Source organism: Pygoscelis adeliae, unplaced genomic scaffold (genome assembly GCF_000699105.1).
Source record: "Pygoscelis adeliae isolate BGI_AS28 unplaced genomic scaffold, ASM69910v1 Scaffold130, whole genome shotgun sequence".
Taxonomy (NCBI): Eukaryota; Metazoa; Chordata; class Aves; order Sphenisciformes; family Spheniscidae; genus Pygoscelis; species Pygoscelis adeliae.
The window spans coordinates 345,984-356,895 of record NW_008824031.1 but is presented as its reverse complement, the minus strand read 5'-3'; the positions used below and the strand labels follow the sequence as shown (position 1 = coordinate 356,895).

The window sequence follows — 10,912 nt, the reverse complement described above, 5'->3', positions numbered from 1 at the left end:
TCTCTAGAGCACATGTGGGGTGCCCCCCCTCCCACACAAACTGTTAGTGGTGCAGTAGTGGGCAGAGGACAACGCTGCCAAGTATCAGCACTTGGATGCAGGCTGTAAGCTCAGGTTACGGGAAGTACCATGTATTAAATCAGGACTTTCATTCCTCCTTTGTTTAGCCTCATCACATCAGAACTCCAAGCACTTAGAAAGCAAACACAATCTGAAGTATCTTACACACAATGAGGGAATCATTTTATTAGATTATGGAAGACAGCAGCATTACAGTACAAAAAGTTACAAGAGTAGCAGAAAAAAAGTGGTTTTGGTTTAAATACTCAGGATTATACTGGGGAACATGAGAAGGATAGTACCCTTTTCTAAACTAACTCCTAACCAGGTTATCAAAATAAGTTTTGAATATTTAGCACAAGTAAAAAAGTTACAACAAACATCATTATAAAATGCTTTAATAAATAGTTTCTTTTCTGAAAGTTTTTTTTTTTAAGAACATGTCAAACAAAAATGTACTAAAACAGAAGATCCTGCAAAGCAAATCCTGTGTTCCTGTATAAAAGAACTGGTTTCAAAAAAACTCATGTTTACATTGTTCGTGGGCCAGAGTTTATACTCTCAAACATCCGCTCCTTTCACTGGTAGGGTAACTAGGTGTATGTAGTGTTATGCTTCTTCAGTAATTAAAATAAACTTACAGTTTGCCCAGTTAATAGCAATAATAAAGCCTTTAAAAAAAACGCCTAAGCCTTCCATTACAAATAACCATTTCTAATGAGGTACTCCCATCTTCTGAGCTCGCCAGCCTTTTTTCTTTAGAGCAAAAGATGAATAAAGCACAACAGAAACAAGATTGAGGAAAATATTGTTCCCTTCATTAGGCCTGTATTTAAACGCAAAAAAGTAATACCACATGTAATTAACATTCACAAAAGAAAAAAAACAATGCCTCGCTATGTTGGTACTGTACAGTAGATGCACCCGTTAGTGTTCTTGAGATGGGCTGAACGTGGGGATAAACAAACATTTCTGGATCTATTTACACGTAAGTGGTTATGTTCCTATGTAAATACAAATGACCAACAGGTTCCTAACATTGATTGTATTAACATCATTTTCTAATCTGGACATAATACCAAAAAAAGTCTTATAAACTGCCATAAAACCTCCTTTTCTGCAACATAAATTAAAAGGAATGACATGTAAAAAAAAGACCAAAATATTTAAGTTATTAAATCAAATATACAGAGTGATTCATTTAATATGTACATATTTACAACAAAGCACTTTCACTATTAGAAAATAAACTGTGTCAGTTGGGGAACCTAGAGTTCTCACAATTTTACTATATTGATATGGCAGTCTTTGACAGTTGCTATAGAAAAAGTTTAATCTCAAGGCACTTGTCACATGCTTCAATACTGCAATTCTAAAGTAATTAAACAGAAATAAAAAGGCCACTTTTAAACCACAGTTGAAAGATCTCTATGATTTTTTTTTTGTTCCTATTACAAAGCGTGTAAGGCAAATTTGGAAAAATCTTACAGAAGCTACTAACGTAACAAGTGCAGTGAGCTGCCATTAATAGAGATTCAAAGTCAAGAAAGCAGTTTAAAGTTCACACAATTTCCTCAACCAGGAGGTTTTAAAGCCACCATTAAATTAGAGCAAGTAATAAAAAGAAATACATTCTGTAAACAGTGTACAGTCTTTTGTAATAAACTTTACACATATTGAAAATACAACCTCTCCTCTGCCACACGAGTGTATTATAAGTAAACTTTACAAAAATAGCAACTATCAAAGATTACTCATTTTTTCATCTGACATTGAATAATTTATACAAGGCTAAAGAAACAAAATAAATTTTATTTATTATTTTTATTTATTTATTTTTTTTACGCAAAATAAAGAAACTATGAACATTCGACTCCAGATATTTTTAGTCCTTGATGCAAAGTGGAGATGTCAATTTTTGCCCTCCTCAGTAAGCGTAGGCACAGTCTGCCTACACTCCAAATACAGGTTAGTCTCTACTGCCTTCAAAGTTTGATGCATTCACATTTTTTACAGATCTGTTGTCCATTTTGCCTATTTGATGGGATTTCTTTACTGGACTGCTCTCTGATGTGTCAGATGCCTTTGTCGGCAAAGGCTTTGCGAGTTTGTGAGAGAGGAATTTGTCCATTTCCTCATCTCTTTCCTCCTCTTCATCCTCTTCTTCCTCATACTCTACGTACTCCTCTACTGCATCACAAGTTCTTTTTTGAGGAGATATGAAGTTTTTGCATTCATAACGAATGTCTTTGTTACTGTAAGATCTGTCTATAGGATTTCTTATGGGATTTAAAGGCGCCCACTGGTTATTGGCACCCTCTTCTCTGGGAGGACGACTTCTCTCTCTCTCTTTTCTTCTCTTCCGAGTCCACCAGACGCAGATGATTATACAAGTCAGCCATACAATGCTAAATACCGCACAAAGAATTGGAACCAAATAATCTAGAGGGCAAATAAAAAAAATAATCTTGAGTTAACAGAACTAGATATATAGCACTGGACATCTGCAAGAGGAGTACCCGTACATAACTACAAGTTAGCCCTAGAAAGATTTTTAGGAGAAAAGGAAGTAAGATGTCATTACAGCACAATGGTAACTGTCCGAATGCATGAGTCCATCTAGAAATGCTCTTTACTAGTTTAAACTAAGTTAGAGTTTTCCCTGCTTAATAACGAGGGGGGAAATGCTACATTTGAGATGTTTTTTCCCCTCCAACAGACAAACTGGTTATATAAGCAGCATCTCCTTCTCAAGCACCTAAGCTAAGTTGGCCCAGAAAACCTCAGTAATGACTCTTAAGAAAAAAAAGTCTATCCTTGTAGGAGGCAGGCTACAAAGAGTACTATGCCTCTAAGTTGCTCTAAAAGTACTGGCACTTGCATCAGAAATATGTCCTGCATTTACTATCAGAAAGAAGAGTCCTTTACCATCAAGTCCACAGACATTTATGTATCAACTATCTCAAAAACATTCAGGTTAGAGCTATGTAACTGAATCAATCATGCACTCTTCAGGACGTTCCAGTTTTACTTCAGAGTAGAACACCAGAATATTGTCACTAGAGATAAGAGTCTTCACTGCTCAATGAACAAACAAAAGGAGTTGAAGTAATTGCTTTTCTCCACATTCCCAATCACAAACCCCACTAGTGCTCCTCTAGCCACACAGACCCAGATTATTTCTCTAGGAAACCATTCCTGAAAATTTATGTATGTTTGGACTTCCACCCACCCAAGGGCTTTACTGCTAGGACAGAGTAACAACGTTTTTCTACTCTTCTTGATAAGCAAGAATTCACACGTGGTAAGAGGTAATAAGACATGAGGTGCTTTGCTTTTTGTAGAGACAGCAGGATTGTTCAAAAGCTCTGTAGACAAATGCTGTCAACCTACCACTCTAACCTCTGATCCAAACGTAAATTCCCTCTACAGTTTTAAGACAACTGCTTACAGAATAACCTGCAAATGACTGTACAAAAAACAACCAACTGCTTCAACACCATTGTCATTCATTCTAACGTTAAGTGTCTTCTGAATATATTCTTATGTGGAATATGACACATTCTCAAACACTTCCTTCTGCTAAAGGGGGATGAATAAACTGCAAACATGGTTGGCCTCAAGGGATCTAAAAAATTATATTTTAGCAGTTTGGGGAAGGATTGTACTCTTAGGAGTAACTGCTATTCTCTCCTTATTTTTCATAAGCAACTTAATACTAAACCATGAATGGGGGGGGAAATACTTCAAGGAAAAAGGAGCTCTTCATACCAGCTTCTCCAAGATTAGAATACAAAGCTTGCATTCTCACTGCTATCACATCTATTACTTCATCATGTGACTGTGGATCCAAGTTTACTTAATAGAAGGTTCTTATACAGACAACTGTCTATATAGATTCCAAGTTAAGAACATTTTTTCTTAAAGCTAGAGGAAAATTAATGAATTGTCTAAATGATCATCTCCATCTAGACACTTGAGCATCCCACAGAAATGAGATTCTCAACACAGACATAGGGCTTTACACCACATTTTGAGATAGGTTTCCACCTACCTCACCCAATTAAGGGGTAACAATAAAACAAACCAAATCAAAGAACATAAGAGTCCAGGTTACAGTTCACATCAGTAACAACCCCACTTAAAGAACTAGGGGGCAGCGATCAATACTGAGCATCCATATTAAAATGAGGAGTCTGGAAACCATTCTCTAGCACTAGCTACAAGAGAAGTCAAAGTCTATCCACTTTCTTAGGAGAATCTTTGAATCTTATTGAGGTGGGAGGCAAAGTAATCCCCATCCCTTTTGCCCTAGCATTTAACACACGATCAGAAGCAAGAGACTGAGGTATGTCAGAATCTCAGCTCGATTCTTTATCATCTACACAATTTCTGTTCAAGACAAGAACAAAAGCTAGTACGCTCTTTCAGGGGAGCTGAGGAAATAGTACATTTGCCAAGGCTTTAACAGATGAAAGGCATTCCCTAGGAGGAAAATGCAAGGGAAGTGGAACCAGGCAATTTACTAATTGTTTGGACTATGGGTGGAAGAACTTCTAGAAGATTATGCTGGGGAGGTCTAGAAAGAAGTTGGGAGAGTCTCCTACCATTGTAATATTTCCATTCTGGGACTTAGTTGAACTGGAGGTTGAACTGAAGCCTATGAGGGGTCTTCCGTAAGACCACCTCCTGCCTCCTGAATGCAGGCAGGCAAAATCTTCAACCGCTTATTTTGGCATAGCTCTTGGAGAGCCAATATTCAGAGATAAAGGTGTCTCCAATCACACCATATCCTCATTAGGAGGAATGAACATTACATTTTAAGCCAGCTGTGCACTAGTGAGAAACACATGTTGAAAGAGAGAGCAAAGTTTTACATTATCATCACCAAGTATTGGAAGATACTAGACATCTTTAACTCTTGTTAAGGTAAATAATATATAGGCACTTCGGAAGAGACTTGGTATCACACTGTGTCTTCCCCCTCCCCATATGTTCGTTACCTCACAGCCTCAGTTTCTATAGTGCAGCAGCATCAAGGGCTAAGGTTGGGTTAAGGTTAGTGTAGGAGAATTGGAAAAAGATTTGAACACAGCACACGAGAACTCCTCCTGATCTTGTGAAAGGTAGGCTTAGACTGGAGAATGGGGTTGGAAGTCAGAGCCAAAACACTGGCAAGGGTAGGTGGGGATATTACGCTAGGGATGAGGTTAAGTTTAAACTAGCACACAAGCACAGAATCTTGATTTTAAAGCCACTTTCTCATCAGTTAGTAATAGCAATTAAAGAAACAACCCGATCTATCATTTTCCCCAACATGTAAAGAAAGATAAGAAAAGACTGACAGTAGGGGAACAGAAAATGCTTACACATACAAGACGTATGCATTGGGAACTTTACCTGATGATGAGTTCCCAACAACGATGGTCTCTACCTTGACTTCAGTTACTGCCAACATAACAGTGCTGTTTTGCCGCTTAGTGATCGCATTTACTATTGTATTAGCAGCATTCTGTACGAGACTATTATCTTGTTCATCTCGATGCGGGACAAAAGACTAAAGGGAGCGAAGGGGAATAACAGAAAGTTATTGCAATCACCTAACCATAGAAATCTACTTTTTAAATCCAGCTACATCTTAATTGAGTTCACTAGGTTGAATTTACCTGACAATAGTTACAAACAGTACCCTAAAAGTTTACAATAGCAATAGCATGGCTGGCTCTATCCAAACTGCAGATGCAGTGTCAGACTTGGTGGGTAACTGCCTTGCTGCTAATCTAGCATACCTCAAATAAAAGGCAGCTAACTTCCATGTTACTTACACTGCTGAGCTAAACTTAGTCATAGTTTGGAGCACTTCAAGACGTGGATTATCTAGATAGAAGCTTGGACTAGCAACAGTCTGCTCTATTTATACTATACACTTTGCTTCCTGCATCATGGCTCAGCATGTTCTCTACCGTACTGGTAGAGACAGCTTCTGCCTGGATAAACACTTCATTATGAAAATTAACTCTTTCTTGGAAATTAAGCAATACACAAGCATTGAGTAATTGGGCTGTAAATGCTTCTAAAGCAAGCCTTTGGCTCAGTAGGGCAACAGTTACTTTCATCTACTCAACTTGCACCTTCTTCCACTTCCCACTTAGCACTTATGTATTCAATGAACACCCTGAAGCAGCCATACTCTAAACGCACAGCAGAAACTTCTTCACAAGATCCAAGTCCAGCAACCTGCAACTGTTTCTCCTTACTGAGAAGGTCAATAGCCCAAGATTTCTGACAGAACAGGTAGATGCTTGTTCACTAATTCGGGCTGAATTAGTCTTTAGAGTAATTTATCAGGAGGTTGTGGTAGCCTTCTGTCATTAATAAAACCTGCAGTTTCAGCTTTCTAGCATTATAGGAAATTGCGAGATCACAAAAATTGCTTTGCAGTCAGATTAAGCCACAGATTGCAGTACCTGCATTGAAGTGAAACAAGCTTGAACAACCTCTTCCCCAGCTCAATCTAATAATAAAACATTTTTCTATATATATTAATACAAGTCTTATACTTACAATAGCAACTTCCACTGCATTCTCTGTGGAGTAAGACAGATCACATAATATTATCAGAGTTCTGTCCCTAGAAACAGTCCTAGTAGCTGGTAAATACCGGATTTCAGAACAGATATTTTCAGTTGTAGTGCCCTGTTAGAAGCAAGGGAGATTGTATGACTTCAGTTCAAGTAAAAAATAGTACATAAAAATAAACATCTTCAGAGTTTGGCAGCTACTGAGACCTGATGAAGGCAGCAAAGAGGGCAGCAAGAAAGGGCAGAAAAATGAAGAACAGGGTTTTGGAATGAAGGGTGAGAAACTGAGCTTGCATAACTATCCTAGTACAGTCTGAGCCCATCTTGAAATGTAAGAAAGTAGTTCTTTGAGATTTAAAAAAAAATAAAACATTCAGTACAAACCCTAATTTTTCCTCACCCTTTAGACAAAGCACAATTAATAGCAACAGACGAGTCTAATAATAAATTTTGCAAGTTTATGACAGCAAGGAGTCATACTAGAAACATTAATCTTCCATGCTTTGACATGGAATATATCCCTACACATATTGCCACCCTTCATTAATAATTCTGTTCTCACCTGGGGGACTTTGTCTCCATTAAAAATTAAAGTAATTCTAGCACAGTCATTGTCCAAGTATCCAGAATTAGGCAGACACTTGATATTGGCAGGCAGAGGTTCAGAGGCACTGCATTCTCCCCAGTCCGTGCATGGTGGCTGAAAACATTTCATGTACTTCTCCTGGCATTCTTGACCCATGGGACACTGGTTATTTGAATTATCCCAGTGTTTATGTAACAGGCAAGGTTTTTTCCCACACCACACCTAGAAATTAAAAAGAACAAAGTACTGTTACAGTTAATTGCTCTTATGCATCAAATCAAAATAAGCAATTCACATAAGATGGTCATGATCTACTACTGACTGAAAAAAAAAATATCCCTATTTCGATACTGCTGTAGTCCTAGTCGCAGATGGAGTTGCTCTTCCACAAAACAAGTACATTTTGTACGGACAAAAGAGTAAAAAATGTGCAAAAGATTACCCAAGACACCAGTGACTGGGCATATCTCCTTAAAGGCTTACAGATTTGTCCCACATAACTGAGCTACACAGAAGTTCAAGCATTTATTTTAAATTAGTCATCTAGGCTTCTATAAAAGAGAAACACCTCCACGAGGATTAACTTCTCTTCAATAATTATACCAAGATCCTTGCCACAGAATGCTGAAGATGTTAAGAGCTGATGCACATTGGTGATAAGCACTGTCACTTCAACCACTCTCTCAGAAGAAAACAGTATGTTGGTGCCCCTAAATTACTGAGGTGCAGCAAGCTTCCGAACACAGCTCCATTTCATGATGTAACCTTTAAGATTCTATATAATACTATACAGCTATTAGCTTAGGAACTTATGGATTTCTTAAAGCACAATTGTCAGCAAGAAAGCATATTTGTTCCATTATGCGTGAAAAGAACCAAACACCATAGATGGCTAAGTTGCATTTACCGCACCACTGTTTCCGAGATTCTAGTTACCCTTCATGTACTGTTATCTTCTGAAGACATCTCAAACTTGAAATCACACCACCATAAAGGGTCTAAAATAGCATTTCTAAATGACTAAGTGCAAGATTTAGTTACTTCTTTGCCTACAGTGCATACCCAGCTAAACAAAGTAAGGTTAAGGCTAGATAGATTAATGAGACCCAGAGGTTTTTAAATTGGTGCTTCCAGTGAAATGTGGGAGACTGCTGTGTGAGGCAATGTTCCAAGTGCTATTAGTGCTCATCTGGAGCCACCCACCTAGCCCTACAACTTGTAAGCAGCACTGATCTTGTCTCTCTCCAGCTGTGATGTAAAGCTGCACAGGTACCACAAATCCACTGAGAAATGCTATCTCAGGAAGGCTGAAAGGCTTCGAGCACATATACTAACATGTTCAATCTGCATTTAGGCTTGTCTTATTTTTTCTAAGTCACAACCACCAGTATATAGTCCATAATAAATATACAAAGGTTGCAATTTGTCAATTCATAAACCTACTGAAGAACCATACTAAAAGGCAGTTATTATCCACTGAAGAAACTTTTCTTCCTACATGTCCTTTACCTTGGAACTAATGTTTCACAAAATTAGGAGCTCTAAAGCTGTGTTTGCAAAGCTTTGGCAGAGTGATTTATTTATCCTTTCAAGGATCATTATTCCATTCCAGTTCACATCTCCTTTTCTGCAAAATGTGCCTGTCTGCTTCTAGAGAGCTCGTTCTGGCAGGTAGAGAGCAGGACAGTAGCTTATGATTATAAAGACAATCCTGTAAGTATTTTTACAGGAAGTCATTAGACACTTTTTTCCCTTCCCCCCCCCCCCCTTTTTTTTTTTTTTAAACAAAGGCAGTTTGGGGGAGACCTATGCAAGAGTCTAGATGGAAAAACCCAAAGATTAACTTGTGTATGAAGAACCACAAGTTTGTTTCAGCCAGAAGGATTTAAGAAAATAAGTCAAAATGCCTACCTTGGTGCAGTCAATACGGCCATCCAAACAGTGGCAGTTGTTGCATTCTTGATCCCACCTGCTGCCATGGGGAAAGGTCATTCCTTTAAGCCAGCAAGGCTTTCCAATTCCAATCACTAAGAAAAAAAAGTACACTCAGACACTTCACCTCTTCAAGTTACTGAAGCTATACAAATTTAAATAAAAAAATACTAGCTACTGTTCCTTACACATCAGACTACTGTATATGAACTCTATACTGGCTACAGTGTACCCTACTGTTTTTTGGGTAAAGGTTGATAGCAGATATAGGAATACCTTCTTGGCACCTAGGACCAATTCTTCCAGGGGGACAAGTGCATCGGTATCCGTTTATTTCATCTATACAAGTGGCACCATATCCACAAGGGGAAGACTGGCATTCATCAATATCTAGATAGAAAATAGGTAGAACTCAATGGCAAGGACATAGAACATTGTAATTAAACATTTACTAAGATGTAATCTGACAATACCTGCTTTCTTAACAAGCAAAGGACAGCGTGGCTTCAGAACCAATCTCCTAATTAGATAGTTCTACCGTTTCAGCAGTACCCTCTAACAGATTTCTCATAATTGCTCCCTCATTGAAGTTCTGGTGATCAAAGCAGCAGTCATATGCTGACTCATCTCACAGAGCAGAGGTGTTGGACAGCTGAAGGTGCTAATGTCTTCTCCACATTCAGCTACAGAACTGAAGTCCCACATCCTGTTCTGCCACTAATCTCAGACATTTAGGATTCCTAGAAAAGCACATGCTTTCAGGAAGTTATCACAGTGCAAGAGCTGAGCAATGAATTGGCTCAACAGTGCTTGAAAAAAGTGACTTACTGCCAATGCAATTCACCATAAGGAAGAAGAGTAATAGTTTAGTTTGTAACAGACAATTGATGCTACTTTTCTCAATAACCTTGAAATAGTGAGTAGATTAATTTATTACATACACACTTAGCACAAAAGCCTCTTAAAAAAACAATCTTCAAAGATTCAGAGGCTTAGCCATAGAAATCTACTGAAAAAGGCAGGGAAGCATAGTCCAATTCAGATGCACAGCAATGTGTTATTTGTTATCCTGGGGAAGTGACCAATACTAATTTATGCAACAGTCTACCAAAGGCAACAGAAACCAACCTGTCAAGTTGTGAGCCACAGGCACCAACTGCTTCATTTTCAACCATAACCATTCTCTTCTAAAACACCTTTTGAAAGGTTTCCTTCCATTGAAAATTAATGCCCACTCCAACCCCTCAGAAAAACTGTTCAACCACCAATTCTTGACTGATGCACAGTATCAGCTCATCTTCTGTGTTTAAAGGACTGGCCTTAGAAAGCGAACATGATAAACGGTAGTAGTGAGACTGTTACCCATGTAGGCAATAGAAAATACCAAATGGATGTGGAAGGGCTTTTGGTTCTATTCTAGCTTCCTTCGGAAGTGCTCTAAATTTTATGCATATACAGAAGCATCTAAACTACTACAGGGTTTCACTACTCTTTCCTCCTCTGTTCAAGCTATGTTTGTTTAAGATTCTCCAGCCTTCGTATGCTGAAAAAAAGTGACTGTTAACTCTTATCAGCCATAGAAGGCATTTTTGTCAGAGCTACTCCTTTTGTCCATACCAGTCTAAAAGAAAAAAAGTCTGCAGTCCCATTACAAATGCACAGTATTTGCCTTTGACTACGAGTAGTCCTCTCTGCGTTTGTTGTCTGGAAAAGAAGAATTCAATATCCCTCACTGCATGTCCGGATCTAGATT

General features: G+C 38.3%; 1 protein-coding gene across 1 annotated transcript in view; it reads right to left on the bottom strand.

Moving 5' to 3' along the window:
• Positions 1 to 237: 237 nt before the first annotated feature.
• Positions 238 to 10,912, bottom strand: part of JAG2 (jagged 2) — a 90,880-nt gene continuing 80,205 nt past the window's right edge. Inside the window, exons 21-26 of the mRNA XM_009328256.1 lie at positions 9,436 to 9,549; positions 9,139 to 9,254; positions 7,204 to 7,449; positions 6,625 to 6,756; positions 5,461 to 5,617; positions 238 to 2,502 (exon numbers count right to left, since the gene is read on the bottom strand). Coding sequence (XP_009326531.1) covers positions 2,030 to 2,502; positions 5,461 to 5,617; positions 6,625 to 6,756; positions 7,204 to 7,449; positions 9,139 to 9,254; positions 9,436 to 9,549 — 1,238 coding nt within the window. The 3' untranslated portion in view covers positions 238 to 2,029. The remainder of the gene's footprint in view (positions 2,503 to 5,460; positions 5,618 to 6,624; positions 6,757 to 7,203; positions 7,450 to 9,138; positions 9,255 to 9,435; positions 9,550 to 10,912) is intronic.